Below are 24,086 nucleotides of genomic sequence, written 5' to 3' on the forward strand. Positions count from 1 at the left end.
ATTCCACCGGGGTCCGGGACTGCGCCAGGGACAGCACCCTGGGGTGCAGGAGGGGTGCCCAGCTCCAGCCCGCTGAGCGCCCTCGCCGCCCCAGAGGAGACCTGGCCGCAGCGGGCAGCTGCCCCCCTGCTCCGCAGAGCCGGAGGGGCTGCGCGGGGGGCTCGGCCCTTGCCAGGCACAGCAAGCGGAGCTGCCAGCCGGCTCACCCTGCTCCAGCCACCCTCCCCAGGGACGGGGAGCCGAGAAACCGCTGTCCAGCTGCTTCCTCCATGCACAAACCCAGCCGGGAACTTGGGGAGACCCTCGCACCCGGGGCTGGGGGCATGGCCCCACACGCAGCCCCTGGGGTCAGCACCACCACAGGGCTGCTGGGTCCTGCACACAGATCTGGTGGGGTCCTCTCCTCTGACTCCGGCTCACAAGATTTCATATAAACTCAGCAAAATTAATCTCTTCTAATAAAACCTGTTATTTTTAAAGCTCGCCTCTAGGTTTTGCAAATTACTATACCACACAGCAATTTGTTTACTCTCCATTTGAGGTGATTTGCTGCCTTTTACCCTCCCCAAAGCAGCTATGGCTCTTCCTCCTCTGTAGACTGTTTTTTACTGTGCTGGTGGCCGATGCCTCCTGCTCCCACTCCCCCACCCCCAGTGATACGGTTCCCTGACGAGGAGTGTCCAAGTGCAGCACAAAGCCCCGCGGCTCTGCCGGGGAGAGCTACGGCGCAGAGGCTGTTATTGCTTGTGGCAAAGCAGAATCTCCAACAACAGCTCCCTTGCCCTGCAGCTGCTTAATATTTTCTCCTGACAAAGTACCCTGCATGTTTACAGGCTCCTGTGCCATTTGCTCCCCTGAGACCGTGGCTCTGCAGGTGAAACCCCCAGCCAGCGGCGAAGGAGAGCGCGGCTCTTGCCACGTCCCACAATCACCAGCCACACCGTGCCCTTCCTCTGCCGCCAGCACTGGCTGACACCGGGCCAGCGGCTTTTGCTTTTGTTACTCTAACACATGACAAATCGTTCCATATCAGCAAAGCGAGAGGTGAGCGCTCTGGGGATTAATAAACTGCAAAGCAGCCAGGGGACTCCTGGCAGCTGGGGCCAAGCTGGGAGCTCCTCTCCCACAGATGGGGCAGAGCCCAGCCCCGGGGGGCAGCCAGCACCCCCGTTTCAGGGACCCCGACCTCCCGCCTGGCTGGAGACCAAGCCTGTGCTCTGGGTGCCCAAGCAGGGGTCGAGGCTGGCACCCGGCAGCACAGAGAGGGGCCAGACCCCAGAAGCCCACCCAGCCTCCCCACTGCACCCAGCAGCCGCAGTGCAGAGCAGCCCCTGCTCATCTGCGACCCGGCCGTATCCTGCATCCATGGGACAGCATCTCCCCACTCCCAGACAGGGCAGAGGAAAGAACTCCCCAGCTGCAGCTTTTAAATGCTCTGAGCCCTCAGCTGCAGGTGATGATGCCCATCCCCATCCTCATTCTCATCCCCATCCCCGCTGGCCCCAGCCCGGCGCCCAGCAGCAGCCCCAGCTGTGCCCCTCTTTCTCCAAGTCAGTGCCAAAGCCATGTCCCCTCGCCGTGCCAGGGACAGAGACCACAGACCCGCAGTGGCTTCGTTTAAAGAGCTTTATTAGCTGCAGCAGGTCTGGTGGCGGCAGGCTGGGCGGCGCGGGTGATTGGCGGCGGGGGAGCAGCGCCCGGCACCCGGATGGGGAGACTCGGGACCCCCTCTCCCTCCCCACGGCCCCATCCCCACTGGTGGTTTTACCCATGGGGGCACCGGGGACGGGCTCTGCCATTTGCACTGTGACACAGGAGCCCGTGAGCCGGACCCTGGCCGGGACGCCACGGTGCCACGGCACAGGAGGAAGGGGAGCTCGGCCAAGAGCCACGCCGGCACGGGCAGCGGGGACGGAGCGAGGGCGGATGGGGCCGATGGCCGAGCCCCCCTTCCTCCGTGAAATGCAAAGGGCCAAGAGGAGCGATGGGTGAAAGTGGGCCAGCTCCGACGGCACGGCTCCCTGGGCACACGCAGACCGCGGGCAACTGCCTGGCTGGGCGATGCCGCGGCACAGCCCGCAGCGCCGTGGCTGTGCTGGGGAGCGTGCCGGGAGCGTGCCGCGCTGTCCTTCCTCTGCTGAGCTCGGGCCTTGACGTGCTGGGGTGGCTTTGGGGCAGGCAGGGGCAGGGAGAGGCGATATACACGGTCTGTAAGATGGATGCTGGAACTTATATACGCGCTGCGGGGCTGGAACAGAGCAACTAAACTGGGCCTCCTACGGGAACAGACGGTTCTGCAAAGCATGAGGGAGGGCAGGGAGGGTCCCGCGGGCAGGGGGGGCCTCCACCGGGCACGCAAAGCTGGGGCGCGTGGCGACCCGTGGCACCGCGGGTGGCAGCAAGCAGCGGGGCGCCCGCCCGCCCGGGGCTGGTGAGGACGGGGACCACCGTGTGTGGGCGCACGCCCCGGCCCCAGGCACGGTCCCAGCAACGCCCCCCTGGCGCGGCCGCGGTCCTGCTCCCGCACCGACCCCGGCACCGCTGCACCGCGTGGCCGGGGAAGAAACCGAGGTGGCAGTGGCCGGCGGGACGAGGAGGAGGTGGTGGGGATCGGTGGGCGAGACGGGGTGGCGGGGCCAGTCTCTGGCAGGGGGCGCGGGACCCTCGACGGCTCCGCTGAGTCCGGGGCGGCGGGGGGCTCCGGCGTGTCCCCCCCGGCACCGCCCGCCTACAGCACACAGGAGGCGTCTGCCGAGCGCTTCTTCAGCTCCTTCCCGGCTTTGTGGTGGTGGTGGTGGTGGTGCGCGTGGGCTGAGCCCGGCGCGGCGGGGTCCGGCAGCGGGGCGCCCCGCAGCTGGGTGTCCTGGGGGTGCCCCACGTCCCCCGCCGCCTCCACCCGCAGGTACGCCTTCACCTTGTGGTGCCGTGCCTTGCCGTCGCTGGAGTCGATCACCCGGCACTCGTAGGTCCCCTCGTCCTCCGGCTTCACCCGCGACAGCCGCAGCTTGTGGGAGATGTTGCTGCCGACCACCTTCACCACCTGCGGCGGGGCAGACGGGGGGTCAGGCGGCCCCCCGGGACCCCCCCACGGCCCCCAGACGCCAGGGTCAGTGCCACCCCTGACGGCGTGCCGCCACGCCGCGCCCCGGCCGTGTGCTGGGGGACGTGGCAAAGGCGGGCGAAGCCGGGCGGTCGGCGCAGGGGGACCCCGGCCCCGGCCCCGGCCCGCGGGACGACGGAGTCCCTGGCGCGCGCCCGGCCGTGCGGGGCTCGGAGATCGATGCGGAACCATGCCGGCTAATTAGCTTTTCTACCAAATTGATTCGCTCTCAGTATTTATCACCCAATGAAATTTAAGACTTATTCACTAGCCAGAGCTGCGGCTGCTGTTGGGCTGGGTCAATAAATCAGATTTATAACCCGCCCCGAGGCCCCTGGCTCTGTTCCCTATAATCACACTGGATGGCAAAGGCCATTTTTCTACTTGCCGCTGCATTTGTTAGCTGAAGATTTTATGGTGTTTAGAAATGGGGCTGGGAGCCGCGACTAAAGAGATACAAACTCCCGGCCCAAAAGGCAAAGGAGGCAGCGCCGAAACGTGGGCGGCAGCGTGGAGACCGGGGCCCCTCACCGGCCCCTCCGACGGGCTGAGCTGCTGCAGCCGCGAGGGCAGCCAGCACCTGCACACGCATGCACATGCACACGCAAGCACATGCATGCACGTACCAGCACACGCGAGCACACACGAGCAGCTGCCCTGCGCCCCGTGGGCTGCTGAGAGGCGGCCGGTGCCGCACGTCAGGGCTGGGGCTGGGGCTGCTCAGAGCCCACCTGCAGCCGTGAGCACCCATCTTGTAGCGCCGGGGATGGGGGTCCGGCGGGGCCGATCCCACCGCAGGGCCGTTTCTCCAAGGCAGGCTCCGAGCTGCTCCCGAAACAGGGCAGGGGGTGGCGGGGGCTGCGGGGCGGGAGGGAGGCGAGCTGCTGGCCCCGGTGTGAGTGTGCCAGGGCGCCGAGGCCATCACGGGAAAGGAGCTTCAAAAAACCCCCTTTGTGTCAGAGGAGCAAGGAATCACTTACCGAAATTAATGGCTGGGAAATTTAGAGCTAATAAAAGAAAACCCCGGGTTGCTGGTGCTGCCGGTGGCCGTGGAGCCGCTGCCCAGCAGGTCACCGAGCCTCAAGCCACAGCTCGGTTATGAGCGGGAGGGATAATTTTATGACCGGTTGTAATGCTCACGGCTTCGCAGGCTCGGGCAGGGCAGCGACGGCCCGTGCTGCCCCGCAGGAACGGGGAGAGAGACCCCCGCACGGGCCGGGCCGGACAGACCCCCGCGGGTTGCCCAGCCCCAGCTCAGCCCTGCAACGCGCCGCTGCTCGGCAGCCAAACAGTGAGTTTAAAGAATTGAAGGGGGAAAAAAATAAATCCAGACCCGTTGTGTTTGCTACCACATGGCAAAGGGAGGCGGCAATTTTCCTCTCCGCACCCCCGCAAAGCACGGTGGCTCCAGGCAGAGCCGGTGCCGGCGCCTCCAGCACCAAGTGTGTTTTGGCGGATAAAAGATGGCCAAGGGGGTGCCTGACGCGGTGGTTTCTGCATATGATTTACATCGTCTCGCATTGTTTGACGCTGCCGTTTGTTCTCAGTCAATTGCCTCTGTGGCTGTAACATACATTTTATCACAACCGCTCGTGGTGGTGTCTTGCCCGTGTTCATTTATCTCCTCCATTCTGTAAACACTTAATAATCAAGGACATTTAAAATAACAAAAAACAAGGTTTAAAACTCAAGCCTCTCCCTGCTGGCTTGATCTGGAGGAGACGGCAGAAGCATCACACCCCGAGCGCTTCAAAATAAATCCTGGTTACACATGCACACGCATCGATTACATTCCGGCGTGCAATTAACTGCCTAATTATGCTGAAAAATGCAACGGCCGAGCTGAGGGGGAGCACTGGCCCCTGGATGGCTCCGCAGCTCGGGCACCCGCCTCGGCCTCTCCTGCCGCCCCGGCTGGGCTCCGTGCGGCTGCGCTGGCTGTGCCGCGGGACCTGCCTTCCCTTGGCTCTAACACGGCACCAGCTCCCAGCCACGTGTCCCTGCCCGGCGCAGGATTTGGCCCCCAGTTGTCATCAGGCACTGGGACCCTGACATCCTCACCGGCGGGAGCAAAGCGCTGCGCCCTGGGAGCAGGGATGGGGGGAACGGAGGGGACCAGCAGCCCTCCCGAGCCGTGCAAGTGATGTTTTGCAAAGTTTCCTGCCGGGTCCTGCCGCCCGCGGTGGGCAGCATCGTCCCCAGGGGCTGGCAGCGCCCGGGCTCTGGCCGCTCTGGCTGCAGCCCCAGCGCTTTGCTGGTCGTGGGGTGGCGAGGTGTGGCACCCCGGCGAGGGACAGATCCTGGAGGCACCCGCTGGGGTTTGGATGTGGATTGTGGGCGCGTTGCGGTGCCCATAGTGGGAATGGTGGTAAACGGGGCAGAAACCTCGGGGACCTACGGCATGAACAGATTAAAGGGGATATGGTCCCCGTGGGGGATTTGTTACCGGCAAGAGAATCTACAGGCGCTGCTCCCCACAGATGGGAGATGAGAGGCGATGCCCTCCGTTGTGAAGTCTTCTGGCATTTTACCCCTTGTAAATGACTCTCTGTCATTTCCAGGGGCTGATAGTTGGGCAGAGGGACTGATCCACCCGGCCCCGAGGAGCCGTGGGTGCACGGCGAGCCCTGTCCTCCCTTGCTCACCCAGCGAGGGAAAAATGGAAGAGCCAGAAGAGGCTGCCAGGGCAGGGGTGATGGTGGGAAGCGCTTTCCGATAGTGCTCCGTTTCTGTGGCACCCCCAAACACGGAATCCCCTGAGGCAGGGAGAGACAGCGGTGAGGGGGTCACGCGCCTGACAGTGGGAGGCCGAGAGCGTTTATTTTGTTTAATTGATTAGCGTCTCCTCATTCTGTTCACATGAGCCTAAATGGCTTTGGGATGCTAATCCGGTGAGTAAATTAGATTATTTTCTCCTTAGCGTAAACGTGTCCCTCAGATGCCGACAGGAGCCGGACGGGGCTCACAGTCCAGGCTGCTCCCAGCGCGGAACTGGGGCAGATCCAGCCCACCCTGCGGCACAGCAGCACCAGTGGGACCAGCGCACCCCCCCGCCTCCCAGGACACCTCATCCGGGGCGCCTGGCCTTGGACAGAGACACAAACCCCAGGAGACCTCCCACCCTCCCCAGCTCCATGCAATACTGAGCACCGGCATTGCAGGGAAATGTTCCAGCCGAGCCCTCGACCGGAGCCCCTGCAAGAACCATTATCCAAACTCACGCTTATTTTTGTCGCGTCCTTCCCAGGCTCCTCCTGCGGTGATGCTTTCAGCTGCTGGGAAGAGCGGGATGGTGAGGGAGACCAGAGAGGGAAGAGAAATTGTCAGCTCGGCTGGGAGGAGGCAGGAGCCCACCAGACCCTTGCCCACCCCCAGGATGGCTGCCCCGAGCGAGGAGGAAGAGGAGGGAGAAGGGGGCTGCTCAGCCCCAGCAAGCCCGGGAACCCAGGGCAGATGGGAACCACAGGGGCAGCCGGGAAGGGAACAGCAGCACCGGAGCACCACGGCAGCCGGGGGGGGACGGGACGGGGTGCTCGCCTGTGTGTCCCCGCTGCAGCTCAGCTCCATCAGCGGGTGCTCCCCGTGACCCAGGACTGGGGACGGAGCCCCACTCGCTGCGGCATCACCGCTGCGGCAGTGACCCCTGGCCCTGGCAACCCCGGCCCCTTCACAACCAGCACTGCCCCGATTACCATAAATATTCCCGAAGCAGCCGGCAAGCTGGGCAGCAGCCTGAATCCCCTTCGGCAGCCAGCGGCAGCGCCGGGGACCAGGCGTCCGGGCTCCCCGCTGTGCCACGCAGCCCGCTCCCCACACCGGGCGTCCCCAGCACCCCTCGCCCTGCCACCCCTCACCCCCGCAGCCCCCTCGGCCCCCCGGCAGTGCTCCTGAGCGGCAGCACTTCCCCGATGCTTCTCTCAATTTATGGTAATACCAGTAGCAGCTCTGCCAAAGACACAATAATAAAGGCTCATTAAAATACCTAAAGCTGCCTTCCCATTATTTGGCCCTTATCTCTGTGTGAACAGAAAGAGAAATAAAGAGACAGCTGTTTGCTGAGACCGATACACACGGAAATGGGGAAAACAGGGGAGGGCTGGGGGGGCGGAGGACGCGGGGACGGATGCAAGGGGACCAGTTTGCGATGAGATGGGAGAAGGCACAAGCACAAAGACAAAGCCTCTGCCCGGGATCAGTCCCAGGGGATGGGCCACGTGGCCCCTCGGCTAATTGGGAAGGGCGGCCAAGACAGCCCAGCCTCGCCGGCCCCAGAGCATCCTCGGTGCAGCCAGATGCCGGGCACCCCACGCGTGGTCCCGTGCCGCGGCAACCCCAGGGTCCTCTCTGCCCGTGAGCGCGGAGCGGAGGGGAGCGAGACCCTGCTGTCTGCAGGTCCGGTCAGCGCTGGGGATGCTGCTGCGGGACGGGACCCCCCCCCGAACCCCAAGAGCTGCTGCAAGCAAAGCCCCCCGAGTGAGTGTGGGGAAGGGCTCTGCCTGTCGATGCTGCTGCCAGAGCGGGAGGACGAGGGGCATTACCTGGTTGGAAGCCCACGTCTGTTTGTCCGTCCAGTCCTTGTGGTTGCGGACGTACCACCACTGTATCTCAAGGGAGTAGGAGGGGGAGCCGCTGCCTCGGAAGGAGCACGCCATCTCCACGTCCTCGCCCGCCTGGGCCGTCATGTCGTGGGGTGTCTCGGTGAAGAGGGCTGCAGGAGACAGAGCGAGGGCTGCGGGCGCCTGCGGGGACGCGCCGCCGTCCCGGCGAGGGATGATGCCACCGGCCACGCGGGCGGGGTCACCAGGAGTGCCCGGACCCTTCCCCGGCCAAACAGACCCGGCACCCTCAGCAGAAGGGACAGGTCCCTGCCGCACAGGTGGACCCCCCGCCCCGTCCCTGGCTGCCCCTCGCCCGCCCCACTGCCCCCGCCCCAGCACCGGCAGAGCCGCCTGGTCGCCCCCGGCCCCTGGCACTTTGCAAAGAGCAGCGGGAGGAAAGGGAGGGAGCAGGAGCCTCTGGGCCCCCCTGCTGCCATACCACCCCCCCGGACCTCTGCCCCAGAGTGTGCACGGGACCCTACGCACCTCCGAGGTGTAATAAATAAACAAAGCACAACTGCATCTCTGCTTAGATCAGAGCATAAACAAAAAACAAATCCTTGTTTAATGCGGCCCCCAAACAGTCTCCCACATGCCATATGGTTTGCTTTCCTTGCTCAAAACAAATATTGTTCGGAGATGTAATTAGAATTCTTTTCATCTCCTCTGGAGAGATTATTGTTCCTCTGTAAAGACGGTCCCCGCGTGCAGGTCACCAGCAAATGTTATTGTCACAATCTGCAGCGGCTTCTCCCCGGCATGGCACAGCATGGCACAGCACGGCACGGGGACAGGGGCTGAGCCCCCAGCGCTGGCACGGCCGGGCCCGGGGCTGCCAGCCTCCCTGTGCTCCCCTGGCCACCGTTTTGGCCACAGAGGCAGGCAGGGGCTGCAGGCAGGGGCGGGGGCTGCAGGGGTCACCTGCCCTGTCCCCACCGCTCGAGAGGCATCGCTTTGGGGCCAGCAGCGGCACTGGGATGAACTGGTTCAGCTGGACTCTCCTCCAGCATGGGGCCAGCCATCCATCCCTGCCCATCCCTGCCTTGCCATGAGCTGCGGCACGCGGTGGTGCCCAGCCCGGGTGGGTCACAGAGGCCGGATCAGGGTCCTGCCGTATCTGCACCGGGTGCCCTGTGCCCTCCCGTCTTCACCAGTCACCTCGTGCCGCCAGCACTGCCGGCTCACAGTCACCGCGCAGGTCCCTCCGGTGCCACCGGAGCCCCCTGGGACACGCACCCCGTCGGGAGCGGCATGCAGCTCCCTGGGGCTTCTCGCCAAGCCCTGATCCCTTCTGAAAATGAATTATTATCAGCCCAGACAGAAAAGTTAATACCTTTAATATCTCCCCGTCCCTCCGGACGCATGGAAATCCCATATACTTATCGCTTTCCTTTAATCCATCTTAGCAGGGGAACTGAGGGAAATACCCAACATAAGGGTTTAACAAGCCCGGGTCTCCCGGTGGGATTCCCAGCACGGATCCTGCACCCCTGTTCGCCTGGGACCCCGGCGCCGGCAGCCGCACGGGCTCCGTGCTGGAGGGAATCCCGGGCCGAGGAACAGCTCCGGTGGTCGAGGGTTGCAGGCGCTGCCTGGTGCCGGCTGCTCCTCGGCAAAGGACTCATCTGTGCTCCTGCTGCGGTGATGCCGGGGCCGTTACGTCCAGCCATTAACCAACACTTGCCTACCTGTTCCCCAGCCGTGGCCCGGGATCGGGCTTTTGCTCCACAGGATTCCTGATGGCAGGAGCGATGGCCAAAGCCAGAGGGTCCCGGCAGAGTCTGCACCAGCCCCCCGGGACCCTGCAGCCCTGGCCAGGCATGCGGAGCAGAGGCAGGGACGATGACCTGAGGGCTCCAGCCGTGTCCAAATTACTCTGAACACAATTAAAATCTGCTCCCACAGACGGGAATTTGGCAGATGAGCGGAGAAAAGACTTGATTGAATCAAGCACCTTCTTTCTTTCAGATTTTAATTGGGAAGCTTATGTATTAATTAACCCCAGGGCTTGGCCGCCTCAAAGTGCATCCAAAGGAGGGCAGGTCCCGCTGATGGACCTGCCAGCCCCGCCGGCAGCCCCTGCCCCGGCAGCCCCCTCCCACAGCATCCCTGGGGAGCGCAGAGCCCACTGCTGTCTCCAGGGCCCCGACCCCCTCCCCATGGCCAGCCCTTCCCCGCTTCCCCAGCACAGCAGTTGTGAGTGACAAGCTGGAAGCTCCTAACAGACACTCCATAAACCAACCCATGAAAGAGGGATGGACGGACGGGCAATAAGGTCTGACAGCAGGAGGGAAGGTGAGGCCGGTCCCTGCCTCCCGCCCTCCACATCCCAGCCCTTCGTCCCCCTCTTCTTCCTCACTGCCGGCCCCATCCATCCCAGCTTCCTACCCCATGGTCCCTCTGCGGGGAGGGGGCTCCAGGACCCCAGTGCCAAGGGATGCAACGCAGCTGGTGCCTGCAGGGCACTGGGCTGTGCTGGCCCTCCCGGTCCCGGTAGTCACCCTGGGACACCCCAGACGGGGGGGCAGCCAGGCCACCAGCAGCGCGGTCCCCAGCCCCAGGATCACGGCAGGACAGTCCCACGTGGCACCATGAGAGTGGAATGAGGCTGATGGCCCAGGAGAGGTGCCAGGAGAGTGGGCTGAGCCCCACACCAGCCAGAAACACCGGAGGGGGACGGCGGCTCCCGGGGGACAGTGAAGCCCTTTTGCCACGAGAGCCGCCCGGGAGAGCCGCGGCTGGGCCATCGGGGACGGGGTGTCTTGGTGAGGCAAGGAGGAGGCAGAGGCATCTCCGGGCTCGGTGTCTGCAGGAACAAGTGACCAGTGTCATCAAGTCACCCCTTTGCTGGGGGCAGACCTCTCGGTCCACCCGGTCCGCGCTCACTTGCGCAGCCTTTGCATGGGACGGGATGGGTGGTCAGTACCGGGTGGGCCGTGGAGCCAGCCCCCACGTGGGAATCCGAGAGCTCAAGTGTTTGCAGAGCTGCTGAACTCCAGCACGAGCATTTAACTGCGCTTTTCCAGGGCGTGCTAAAAACCACCCTTGCACTGACCTGACACGCGGCTCCTTGGCCGGCTCAGCCCCGCGCAGGCTGCAGCCGGAGCCCCGGCACAGCCACGTCTGCTGGGCACCCTCCATCCCGCGCACCGGTCGGTGACCGGGCATCCGAGCCAGACTGACCCCCCCGCCCCGAGCGGCAGCAGATGCTGAAGCAAAGGGCAGGAGTGCCAGACCCGCGGCTGCTGGCAATGGGAACACAAAGAATTGCTTTAATCGGGGCTGTGGCATCTGGAAGTGACGGGCAGTTTGGGGACCCGCCGGAGGTCGGTCGGAAGGGGCTGTGGCAGTAGGGTGGAAGGGCACTCTGGGTCTGCAGAGCCCCCTCGACCCCCAGCCCCCTGCCACCGGGACGGGCCACCTTTGGGGAGGGACAGAGGGGCAGAGAAGATCCCGGCTCCCCCCAGGCAGCCCCCAGCCACGAGCAGCCCCACGGCCGGGCACGGACCCTGCACCGGGGCGGTCGAGCTGCCCGGACCCCGCTCCCACCGACAGCGCTGGCGGGGACAGGGGAGAGCCGAGGTGCCAGAGCTGACCAGCGCCCCGGCCCCCTGCCCGCCCCAGCCCCCTCTGTACCCAGCACCATCCTTCTCCCCGCCGCTGACATTGGTGCCGCGTCCTCGCAGGGGAAGGGAGGGGGCCGGCGACGGGCTGGCTGCTCCGCGTGCTTTATGGCCTGCTACCTGTCATAAACTGAGCAAATCAGGATCAATAAATCTTCCAGGAAACAAAAATCAGGGGAAATAAAATGAACTCAATGGGGAAACACAGATAAACGGAATTGAAAACGCCTGCTGGGACAGCTTGGTGCTCTCATAAACCGGAGATATACAGGCTGCCACGCTCCCTCCCCACGGCGGGCAGGATTCATTACTGCGGCCCCCGCTCGGCATGGGCAGGAGGGCTGCCGGCAGCGAGCGGGCAGTGGGGAAAGGGTGGCTCCCACCCACCCGTGCCAGGGGCAAGGCCAGGTCGTGCATCGCCCAGGGTACCTGGAAATGACCCGTCAGACCCCTGCCCCGTCCCCCTGCCCTGTCCCCCCTGCTGTCCCTGCCCTGTGGAGCACACGAGGCCACGCAGCCCCGGCGAGCCTGGCCAGGACCCTGCCCGCTGCCCGCGGTTTTGGCGGAGCCCTGCAAGGAGCCGTGCTGGCTTTCCCAGACACCCCCAAGGCACCAGCCGCTGGCTGCTGGGACAGCCATGGCTTAAACAGGGATGTGGGCATGCCCTCAGGTTGGTGTTCATGTAAACATATATTAGAGGACGATTAAATACATACTGCATGTCTGCAAATGAGTGTTAGTCACCTAGTTACCACTCACGCTTGCTCCATGAGTTATTTACCCCACTGAACCATTACAGCACTGGTCAATCAGATGTTTCTTTCTCTGCCTAAACGAGCAGGAGACCCTCGCAGCCGGGCTGGAGGGGCGGCAGGCGGCGGTGGCGGGGGGCTAGCTCCATCCTGCACTGGGCAGGGACAGGGGCTGGGGGCTTCCCGGCCTCCCCCAGCCCCAGGGGAAGAGGATGCCCCTGGGCAGGCGGGTGCAGGACCGAGCCGCCTCTGCCGCCCCTCGTCCCTCCCTCCGGCTGCTGCTGTTATGCCGTGGGCTGCGATCAAGTGTGGCTTATTCTTCCCTTCACAAAGCTCCCAGTCATAATTCATGGTTTATTATGGTTCGGTGAGTCAAGACACTTAGAGGACTAATTGCTGGCTCAGCCTCACACTCCTGTCATCCGCTCCCTCGGCGGCCCCCTCCCCACGCCCCGGCAGCAGGAGTGTGCCATGAGACACGGCGGGAAGGGAACTGGCCTGGATATGGCCACTGCAGCCCTGGGTCTGCGCTGGGGCGAGGGGCACCCCAAGCCCAACCGAAGGCATGCCCCCGGCAGCTCCGATGGAGCCTGGCCCCAAGCGCCATCAGCAGCCATGTCCCGCCAACCGCTCGGCCCCCCAGGCTGCGTCCAGGCGAGCCGGTCCCCACCAGCACCCAGACCTGCCGAGGGTACCGGCAGGTCGGTGCGGCCGTCACCACCCACCCACCCTGGGGGCTGCACCGCTCTCACACCAGCTTCCCACCACCGGCAGCTCCCAGCACAGATGCCACCGGGGCCCCCCCGCCACCACGGGGCAAAATGAGGCAGAAGAAAGCAGGCGGCACTGCCAGGAGAACCGAGCTGCTCCCTCCGTGCCGGCTGCGGAGCATGTGTATGGAGATCCCCCAGAGAGAACCTTGCAGAGGTGCCGAGGCAGTCGTCCCCTCCCTGCGCCCCCCAGCCCTGCTGTCTCCATGCTCTCCAGCTCGGCGCCAGGGCTGTCAGCAATGCTCAGCCCTCGCCGGGGATGGCTGCCGAGGGCCTGCTCCTGCTCCTGCTTCTGCTCCTGCCCGCTGGCGAGTCCACACAAACCCTGCCCTGCGTCCCCGGCATGGGGCTGGCTCCCGACCCGATGGGTTTGTGCCGCCCCGCGCGCCTGCACCGCTGCAGGAAAAGCAAACGTGTCTGACAGCAACTGCAGCCGACGGCGCCTTCCCCTCCCCAGGTACCCGCACTCCCCCGGCTGATGGAGGGGGACAGTTGCCTGCAGAGGCACCGATGTCCAGCCGGCAGCAAAGGTGCTTGAGATGCATCCCGGCACGTGCACCGGTCAGTAACCGCGGGAGGGACGGATCCTCCTTGGTGCCACAGGGCGCAGGAGGCATCCCCCGGCTGGACCTGGGAGCAGAAGCCCGGGTACCGCTCCAGCGCGCTGGCTGTGCCGGCCCCACGCTGTCCCCACAGCGGGGACACGAGGGTTGCTGGCGTGTGCTATGCGGGTTGGGCTGAAACCTCCCTCCTCTTCCCATCTGCCTGTTAACATCTGTGAATGCATCTCCTCCTGACAAGCCCGCGAGCAGGGATGCTGCCCTCAGGTCACCAAAAACACATCATGGCCGCAAAGCGGTACATAAACGCAGCGGTGCGACGGACGGTGTCACCGGCGAGAGCAGGGCAGGCAGCTCCGACTCCGGCAGCTGTGCCAGGGCAAAGGGCTTCGGCGGTGAGCGGCCGGGGGGGACGGGATGAGGGATGGGGCTGGAGCCCGGGACGGATCCAGCCACAGACGCACTCGGGCAGCTCCCGGCCGTGCTGGCAGGTGCCGGCCTGGTGAGCACCCGCCCAGTGCCGAGCCACTGGCAGCCTGGCCCCGGCACCGCGGGAGCGCTGCTCTCCTCCGGCAATTTCCAAGGGAAGTGTCAGGCTGGAGTGCTGCAAACACTGGCCGGGGACGGGAGGGCTCCCACAGGCACACTGGGGACAGGAGTGCCATTTCTCTGCCCCTATTTACTGTCATATTAGCAGCAGATTTAGCTCAAATTTGCAGCATAAATTAAAAACAAAAAAAATCCAGCTAATTCAGTGACTGTGATCAGGCCAGAGCCCCCCTTGCCAGGGAGCTGGAATTAACCTTGAAACCTGTGAGTATTTCTAACAGTGAACCATTACGGCTGGGCTGTCCCCCAGCTCCTGCCCTCCCAGCAGCCTCCCCGCTGCCCAGGTTTTACCACCGTGGCAAAAGAGACGCCAGCGGTGAGAATCCTCTCCCAGCCTGGCCATGGCTACGAGGAGCTTTCCCCAGGCAAGGGGACTGGCTGCTCCCAGCTGGCTCCTGGGGAGTCGTGGTTCTGAGACAATTCCCTCCCGAGGGGAATGAGGAAGAGCAGTTATTTGATAGTATAAGTAGCAAAAACCCTAAAATGGCCTGTTACAACAGCTCCCGGTGGGACCCTCGGCAGCGCTGTGCAGCCGTCCTTCAGCCGCCACTCGCCTTGGTGCCGGTCTCTGCCAGGGGATGATTCCCAGCAGGCAGGAGATGATTCCCAGCAGACAGGGCACCTGGCAGCGGGCAGGAACCAGGATGGGGCAGACAGAAGCTCCGCTCCACTGCAGATCAGCCCCCCCGGTCTCACGCCCAGCACCCAAAACATGAGCCATCGACACTGGCAACCGCTGCGGAGAGGGCTGCCCACGCCACGCACGGTGCCGGTACCCGTCCCGCAGAGCCGGCAGCACCCGGTGCTCACGGGCACAGCAGCCTCCTGCCCGGCGCTGCCCACCCCACGGCCGGTGGGCTCATCCCAGTACAGCTCGGCACAAAGCACACGGCACAAGGCATCAACGCATCCGGCGCAGTCGATCCCAGCCGACAGCCCTGGTGCCCGGCCGCACGCCCACCGCAGCCGGAGCGGCAGGGAGGGGGCAGCCAGGCGGGAGGCAAAACTGCAGCCAGGGGAACCGGCCACCGAGAAGAGGAGCTCGGACAGAGCCAGAGCCACCGGCGGACGGGGCCGGGAAGGGCTGTCTGTCCCGAGGCGCACGAGTCTTTCTCACACCGTGAACAAAAATCCCAGAGGAGCTGCAAAGGGGGGAGCACCCAGACGGCTCCCTGCCCGGCCCCGGCCCCCGGAGCGGCACCTGCCGAAGCGGGAAGCGAAGCGGAGCCTCCGGCCCCTCAGCCCGCTCCGGGTCCCCGCTCCCCGGCACCGCCACGCTGCCCACGGCTCCCGGACCGTGCGCAGCCGCACCGGCTGTTTGTTTGATTTGCTGCCTCGCTCACAGGGAACGTTATGATTAAAATTAGCTGTCACTGTCCTAACGTAATAATTCCCAGTGTCTGGCCCATCGTCTGTCAGCTTCTTCAAGGGAAAAGAAAGCACAGACATTTGATGAGGAGAGGTGTCAGAAGTAATTGCGTTGAATGACTGCACGAACAGCAGCAGGAAAAACACATCGGGTGGAGAATTCCCATCAGGAAGCGTGAAAAAATCCGGCAGAATGCAAAGTGTTTATGAAAGTAATTGATAGAATAATCATCGGGGTGTGTAAGAAAGGAGAAGGGCAGCACCCCGGGGAGCCGGGGCACCGGTCCCTCCAGCCTTCAGCCCTTCAACAGCAGCTTTATTGACGGTGAGACACTAACGCTTGCAAACGATGCAAGGAAGGAGCCAGGCTTGTCTTCCTCGGGAATGTGAGCTGCTCACCGAACGGCTCTCCCTGCCCTGCTCCTGCTCCGGAGCCGGCAGGCTGGGAAGGCGGCTGGAGCTTCCCAGCTAGCGCTGGTTTGAAAGGCGATGGCACCAGCCCAGCGTGCACAGGCTGTCTGCAATGGGGGGCATGAATAATTGAAGGCGCCAGCCTGAGGAAAGCAGAGAGCGGGGGGAGAGGCAGCACTGTGGGTAGGGGAGGGATGGTGGGGAGGGATCCTGCGGCTCAGGCGCTCTCCTGGGGGCAACAGGGCAGATGGAGCCGATCCTCGCTCCAGCTTCGCTCCAGCCTCGCTCCAGCCTCGCCCCATCCTAGCTCCATCCTCGCTTGAGGCAGAGCCTTTGCTGTGGGGGCAGGGAAAGGACTTTATTTGGCTGAGACGTTCGCCCTCCCCGAGCAGCCCTGGCTGCCGTGCGAGCGGAGGCACGTTGCTCACGCCCGAGGGCAGCAGGCTGGGGGAGCCGCCTGCACCCCAAGAGGTGGGCACGGCCACCCGCCGCCGCCTGCGGAGCCCACGCTGCTCCCGTGCAATTCCCTCGCTGCGCCCGCTGTGGATAAGTTAAAGGTAACAGCCAACGCGCTCGCGGGCTGTGCCGGACCCTCGCGGTGCAGCAGAGGCTCCTCCAGGCCGCCTGCACCGGGCAGAGATGGCGGCGAGCCCCGGACGCTGCCTGCTGCGGGCAGAGCCTGGCAGGACCTGCCCGTCCCCACTGGCCACGGCCAAATCCATCCCATCGGTCCTGGCCCCCCTCCCGCTCCGTGCCGCCGACCCGGCGGGCTCTCGTGGTGCGGAGGGAAAGCTGTACCAGCGAGTAATGAAATGATCAATCTCTGATCTGCTAAACAGCAATTTATACAGGTTTTCAGCACACACAGTTTTTATCAAATTGGTATTCACCTACTGAACACAAATGGCTTATTATACATGACCCACTTATTCACTGCTTTTCAGTATCGTTAATAAAGGTTTCTGTTGTGATTAAGTGAGTTGCTGCAGAACTGCTCGTGGTAGCAAGCCGTAATGTGGCTCCGAAGTGCACTCACCCTCCCGGAATATTTCTTCTCCTTCACTCCCTGCTCCCTCACAGCGACCATTTCACTATTTATTTGCCTATTGCTGAATTTCTGAGGGGAGCAGCAGCGGCTAATGGAGGCTCTTCGCCCACATCTCCTTCCGGCACGCCAGGCTGGCAGGTCCGGAAACCCTCCTGCCTTTATCCCCCCAACGCAAAGGCGGATCATCCCTTCCCTGCGCAGGCAGGTACCCGCCGGCCCACGCACCGCATCGCTGCAGGACACCGCACATCTCCCCGGCCCCGGCACGGCCCCGAGGCTTCCCGTGCCTGGAGGCTCCTCGGGGCAGAGAGCAGCTCCCCTCCGCACGCCAGGAGCTCCGTAGCCGTGCAAGGGGGACGGCTGGGATTTGGGCAGCCAGCCCGCAGCCGGCCATCACTCCTTGGGCTCCGATTTAGACCTGCCCGTGTCACCCCGCAAAGGGCAAGGAGGGTCTCGGCGGTCTCCTCTGGGGGGGGCTCCATCTCCCGTCACCGTCCCCATGCTAGGACAGACTTTTTTGAAGGGGGTTGCAGAAAGAGGTTCCCCTTTCCCCACCGCTGGCTAGACCGCGGCCAGGCTTGGCAGCACCGCCAACCCGCCGCGCACCAGAGCCGGCGGAGGAGCCACGGCAGGCGAGGAACGGGAGGCAGGAGGGGAGCCTCGCCGCACCCGCTGGGAGAGTCGCTCCCACTGCCAGCGGCGCGTGGCAGCGCACAAGGATGCACAGCAGCGTGCGCAGGGATGCACGCTTACGTGGCGGTGTGCACGGAGACGCACGCTTGCACGGGGATGCACACTTACACGGAAGCGTGCGCAGGGACGCACGCTTGCACGGGGGTGTGGGGGGATGCACACTTGCACGGGGACGCACGCTTACACGGCGGTGCGCACGGGGACGCGCACGGAGATGCGCACTTGCACGGGGTGGGGGGCGTGGGGGGGGGGGGGGGTGTGCACGGGGACGCCCCGTGCAAAGCCCCCCGGGCTCGGCAGCCCAGCGGCGGTGGGAGGCAGCGGCCGCCCCCCCCCCCCACCCCGGGCCCCAGGGACGGGAGCGGCGGAGCCCAGCCCCGGCTCGGCCGGGCCGCCCCGGCTCCCGGAGCCGCCGGCGCGAAGGACCGCGACGCGGTGCTGCCCGCGGCGGCGGAGCCCAGCGCCGCCGCGGGCAGCACCGGGACGCCCCCCCCCCCCCCCCCCCCCCACTCCCGCCGCCCGACCCGTTGCCCGGGCAGCGGCCGCCCCGACCCGCCGCCAGCCCCGCGCTGCCGTAGACCGCGACCGCCGTGCACCGGCACCCGCGGGGGACCGAGCCCCGGGAGCGCTCCGAGCGCCGCCGGCTCCCGCCCCGGCCGCCGCCCGCCCCGCCGCCCGCGCTCACCGCTGCCCGCCGCCGGGGCGTCCCACGGGGGGTGCCGGGAGGCGGCGCCGAGCTGCAGGTAGAGCCCCAGGTAGTGGAAAATCCCCAGGGCCAGGGCCAGGGCGCCCATCTTGCCGCCGGCGCGTCCGTCCCGGGGGCGGCGGCGCCGCCGGGCCGAGCCCTGTCCCCGGGGCTGCGCCGCGGTCCCGGCGCCGCCGCGCTGCGGAGCTCTTCCCCTCGCGCGGAGGGCGCCGCCCGCCGAGGCGGTGCCGCGGCTCGCCCGGAGCCTCCCCCGCCCGGCGGAGGGATCCCGTCCCCGCGCACACCCCCAAAGTTTTTCCCACGGTTCATTCTTAAACTGCGCGGGGCGGGGCCGGGCCCGCCGCGCCCACGCGAGACCCCCGCGCCCCGCCCTGCCGGGACACCCCCGCGCCCCCCCGCCGGGGTCCCGGCCCGTCCTGGCCCCCGCTCCCCGCGGGGCGAGACCCCCGGGCGCCGCCGGTGCCGGCCCAGCACCCGGGACAGCGCCCGCCGCCGCCCGGTCCGGTCCGGTCCAGGACAGCTCGGTACCGTACGGTACCGCTCGCTATGGCCCGGTACTGCTCGGTGCGGTACAGCTCGGTACGGCCCGGTACAGCCCGGCACGGCACAGCCCAGCCCGGTACGGTACAGCCCGGTACAGTACAGCCCGGTACGGCACAGCCCATCCCGGTACGGTACAGCCCGGTACGGCTCGGCCGGGTGCCTGCGGGGAGCGGTGCCGGGGGCGCGGTGCCCGGAGCAGCGCCCACCCCACTCCCCCCCCGTTTCACGCCCCAGGCAGTGCGGGAAGCGAGGCCGGTGGATGCACCTCACACACACATCCCCCCCGCCGCTTCCCCCGGAAAAATAAATGACCTGTGGGGCAATAAGATGAGCGAGTAATTAGGAGCGTTACTCAGGCTCCTGCACCCTCGGCCGGCTCCCCACGGGGCTCCTGCTGCAGCCCTGGGGAGGGGGACAGGAGCTGGGCCCCCCCGGCCAGGCAAGGGACAGGGCCTGTCTGGGGGTGGTTTTGTGCTTTTATTTAAAGGTTAAGGGAAGAGCAAGGGCGCAATCCCCCGTGTGTATCAGGGATCGCCACCCCAGACCGTGCAAGATTCACCTTAAAATGAAGAACGCAGAGCCGGGGGCGGCGTGGGCTCACACCCTCCCTCAGGGCCCGGCCGGAGCATTGCTGGTCGCAGCACAGCCAGGCAGGGAGATCCCACCAGCAACCCTCCCGGCAGGAGCAAGGGCTGTTCTGCACAACCACGCTGCCAGGCTGGGAACGGCAAACCTGCTCCTGCCACAAAAAGCACTTAATGTAAGGGGCAAGATCCCGGTCTCCCTTCAGCTGTACAACTCTAGAGGCCAAACCCACTGACAGCACCCGTCTTTCCCCAAACCCGTGCCTTGCAGCACATCAGAACCATGGCACTGTGACCTATAGGATTTATACACCTATTTTGAAAAGTCTGAAAATGTAAAAAGGAGCCCAAAGGCAGTATATCTCCACCTAAACGCCAAGCTTCATCGCTGGAGGGAAGGTACAGGTGCAGACTTCACTTGCACGATATTATCTGTGCACTACATAGCAAACTGAAGGATATTTGCTCTCTAGATAAACAGTAAAAATCAGATTATTTCAGGTGTTTTCTGCCATGAGATGACAGATGCTTGCTACAAAGAGATTCTTTAAATTGGACTTGAAAATACAAACTGTATTTCTTCGCCCTTCCCTCAGCAGGGATTCCTCCAGCAGAAAGCGCAGGAGTGTTTTTCCCATTACCGCCCTGCGAGGCAGGGTCCCCTGGCTCGGCCAGGAAGATCCCCACACATGACTGCAGGAGCTGCACTGCCTCATACCTGTGTTACAAATCAATAGTTTTTAAAAAGTTCTACCTGCTGCAGTGTTTTCCGCATGTCAGAATAGAGCCCAGAGCATTGATCTCTGCCCAAGTCCATTACTCACTCTGGAGTTAAAAGTCAGCAGAAGGAGGGAGGAAGGACTCTGGGCTTCCCGAAGGAAAGCTCCCGGGATGGTGGAGCATGGTCCCCCTGGCCGGGAGCTAGCGAGCAAATACGGCTGCCCCTGGAGAGAGGCTCTGGGCTGGATCCTGAGCAAAGGAAAAGCGCCGGATCGCCCAGAGCCACATGTGGAGGCAAAAGACCCGAGCACCAAAATATGGGGCTCAGGTACAGGGTCAAGTGCAACAGGGAAAAGCAGCAAAGGCCAAGCACGAGCGAGCCGGGCAGTCCGGTCTCGTGGCTGCTGCATGGCCTGGGGTCCCTCCTCTGCCACCGGTTGGTGAGGGGCCCAGAATGAACCCACGCTGAAACGGCATCTACAGAGGGACCCCCCTCAGAGCTGACACCCCCACTTTGCAAAGAACCCACCCACAGGTGCAGCCGGAGCGGGAGCCAGGGATGTCACCCAGTGGGGCCCATCCCCCCCGGGCAGGGGTCCCCGTCCCAGGCCCAGCTCCCACAACCCCGGCACGAGGGGCGGCACGGCCCCCCCAGCCGGCTGGGACAGCGGGCGCTGAGGCTGCGTGACTGCACCTCAAGGGCTGGAACCTGCCAGGATCTTCCAGTGTATCGTCAGAGATATTTAAATCATGCCACAAGGAAGCAAAGAGAGCATAAATTCCTCTTGGAGCTGGGAACACCTCCAGATGCAGAGCCTGAATTAAGTCCCATTTCCAGCTGATTTTCTGCCACCGCAGCAGGATGACAAACGGACAAACGGTCTGCGCAGGGGCCCAGCAGACGGGGAAGAGCCAAGCATCCGCACGTCTCGGGCGCACTTGGAAGGTTTCATTTTCCTCCTCAATTTTAATTCATCAGTGAAAAGGCCCAGAGCAGATGCTGTCTGCTGTTGCAGCCACGCGGCCCTGATGAACCCCTGGGTGTCTGACAGGGATAGGAGGGAAGGTCGCTCGCACACACAAGTGAGAGCAGAGCCAGCGGCTCCCGGACAAGATAGACACCGGCACTCGCTGCGTAACGAGGTCCCTTATCTGCACGCTCGCTATTGCTCTGAAATAGCTGGCACCTCCCTTGCAGGGCTCCTGTTCCAGCCGAACGTGCCCAGGGACTCGCTCTCAAGGATGAAACGTTCCTTATCTCTGCTAGCGCCAGGTTTTCTGCCTACCATTTAATTTTGCATCTGCCACCAGTTCTGCTCAGGGTGGGCATCTGCGAGAGGGGGGAATCCAGTGGCTGTTGCCACGCGACGACACCACAAAGTCCCCGGCGGCACCACGTCCACCGCGATCGCAGCTCGTGAGGTTCGCACGCGTGTTTTCCCTGGGATGCCCATCTGCTGGGTGGCAAAGGCGAGAGCTGGAGGTTGCAGTGAAGCTCTGAAGAGCTGGATTAGAGGCTGGGGGGGCCCAGCCATACCAGTGGCACCTCCCAGGGGATCGCCCTGACCGAGGCCCCAGGAGGCCCCAGACCCTATGAGGCAGCCGGGAGGATCCGCTCACCACGGCCGGGGCGCAGGAACCGTCCCCTGGTGACACATCCCCGGCCCAGCACTCCCCAGGGACACCCAGAGCCAAACCGAGACGGGTCAGTCCTTCCTGCTGGCAACCGAGTGCCGCTCATGCTCGTTCTGACACAATCCGAGCCCTGTGTTTTCTTTCGACAGCAGAGCTACCCAACAATTCCATCTTCAGCTTAAGGCATCCAGGGAAGAAAAAAAAACAAACACAAAAGCCCCACAGCTGCTGAAGCGTTGAGGGTTGCCTCATGCATTATTTTGAAATTCACCTTTCTAAGGGTTGGTGCGGGGGCACCCCAAGGCTCAGCACCCCCTGCTCTGGGGCACAGCGGCAGGTTTGCTCTCTGGTCCTCGCTGCCTGCCGGGTCCTGCCCGCAGCCGCTCTCGCCCCCACCGCTCCCCCCGGGGCAGCCGGTCCCGCATTCCCACAGCCCCACGAGCTGCAGGGCCGGGCACAGAGCTCTCCCGAGGTCCATGAGCCAACGCTCAAATCTGCGACTGCCTGAGAGAGTGAATTGGGTTGTTCATCTCTCTGACGGGCAGAATAAGCACCCTCCACATTGATACCGAGCTCATTTCTGATACTTGTTTAGAGACTTGACAATCCCTGTATAAAAGGATTTCCTTCCACAGCTGAAGTTTGACATTCTTGCATTATTAGATTATTTGCAAAGGTCTGCGTGCGCTGGAGGAAAACAATGCTACCGACATCCAACATTACAACCTTCTCCTCCACAAATCATCCCGGGCGCAGTGAGCCATGGAGACAGCGTCTATTTGAAACCCCCCTGATGTAGAGAAGCAGCCAGCGGCGGCAGTGGGGTGGGAGCTCAGGCGAGCAAACGCAACCCAACCACACCGTAACAACAAAAAATAATTAAAAAAAAAAAAATAAAAATCAAGCGGGCAGGCAGGCCTGGGAGAGGGTTTCGGGTAGAGGGAATCCTGCCCCAGACACACCAGCTGCTGGGTTCAGACCCCAGCACCACCACAGGCTCCTCGCGCCACTACCGGCACAGCACTCTCCAGCGGCACGACCCGGCTGGGAGAGCATCCCTGGGGCATGGAAGTGCAGGGGCTCCATCCCCCTGCCTGGCTCGGGGACGGCCACAGCGCCGCAGCCCTGGCCCCCCGCCCTGGGGAACCCTGGGGGTCCTGGCACAGCGCAGGGGAAGGTGGTGGGAACCTCCACCCAGCACGTAGGGGCTTTGGGAGTCACGGGTCTCTGCCCAGAGCAGCTGCCACGCAGGGAATGTTATCCAAAGCATAAAATTCAGAAGAAAATTACTTCTTCAGGGAACGATTCATACCCACTTCCAGACCATTAACTCCTTCCTCCTTTGCAGAACCCACCAGCAGGTTCCCACTGGAGAGAAGTGCTGTCACAGGTGTCAATCATTTTGGCAACAGTTCCCTCTTTCCAAATCACTGTCTTAAGGACCAAAAAGATCAAAATAACCACCCCTTCCCCCTCCAGATTATTTACTGCCATATAAGAAAAGCCTTCCCTGAAACCCAGGTCTTAAAAGAAGAAAATTATTTTTTAAAAAAATAAAATCAATAGTTTAACTGACTTATTTGTGCTGTTGAAGGTTTGTTTCCCAATTTTGACAGTGTGTCTTTGTATTTAGTGCAGCCTGGGTCTCTCTACCAGGATGTCAAGATATATTCCTCAGTCACGATTTGCACTCATTTCTCCCCATTTAGAGAGGCTCAGCTGGGAGCGGAGCTGAAGATGGATTCAGACACGCGTCGAGGACGGTGCCCGTCTCCTGCGGCCGCCGGGAAGCACCGCCAGCTCCTGCTGCTCCCGGTGGGAGGAAACCAGCATTTCTGCAGCTGGGATCCGACGCCTTCCTTGCTGCCGTCCGCCGCCTGCGCTGGAGCTCCCACCCCATAACCCACCGCAGGGCCAGTGTAACCATCCCTCTGCCACCCTCTTCCCGCACCGGCTTCCCCAGGATTCGCCCCAGCCCCAGCAGAGCCCAGACCAGCCCCAGACTGGGCAAACCCCACCGGGGCGAGTGCCCGCAGGGAGCACAGAGGGAACCGATGGCCCCACAAATGGGGGACGGCATCTCCCCCGTCTCTTGCTGCTCTCCTGCTTTCCAAATCCTGCGCTGGTGCTCAGCAGCGTCGCGCATGCAGCACCCAACCTGGATCAGTGCCCTTGCACAGCCCAGATGCCCAGGTGATGGGCTTACATCCCCTCCCGCAGCAGCCGCTGCCCGCAGCCAGCCTCAGGCTTCCCCGGGGGAGCAGGGCCCCCGACACGGCGTCCCGGGGCTCCGCTGCAGAGAGAAGGGGGAGCGTGGGGCAACACGGGAGCGAAGGGTGACAGTCCTGCTGCGGAACACCCCCCCT

General features: G+C 63.8%; 1 protein-coding gene across 2 annotated transcripts; it reads right to left on the minus strand.

Annotated features, from left to right (window-relative positions):
* Positions 1–2,563: 2,563 nt before the first annotated feature.
* Positions 2,564–18,460, minus strand: VSTM2L (V-set and transmembrane domain containing 2 like). Of its 2 annotated transcripts, none has more exons than XM_049816864.1 (4): positions 18,218–18,460; positions 7,639–7,808; positions 6,322–6,372; positions 2,564–3,040 (listed from the first exon to the last, which is right to left on the minus strand). In XM_049816864.1, the coding sequence occupies exons 1-4, from the start codon at positions 18,324–18,326 to the stop codon at positions 2,729–2,731; spliced, it is 642 nt and encodes a 213-aa protein (XP_049672821.1). In that variant the 5' UTR covers positions 18,327–18,460; the 3' UTR covers positions 2,564–2,728. The 2 variants fall into 2 exon arrangements, with proteins under 2 accessions (XP_049672821.1, XP_049672820.1); XM_049816863.1 differs by having other exon boundaries at positions 6,322–6,375.
* Positions 18,461–24,086: the final 5,626 nt, after the last annotated feature.

The sequence above is a fragment of the Accipiter gentilis genome, chromosome 14 (assembly GCF_929443795.1).
Source record: "Accipiter gentilis chromosome 14, bAccGen1.1, whole genome shotgun sequence".
In the NCBI taxonomy this organism is placed as follows: Eukaryota; Metazoa; Chordata; class Aves; order Accipitriformes; family Accipitridae; genus Astur; species Astur gentilis.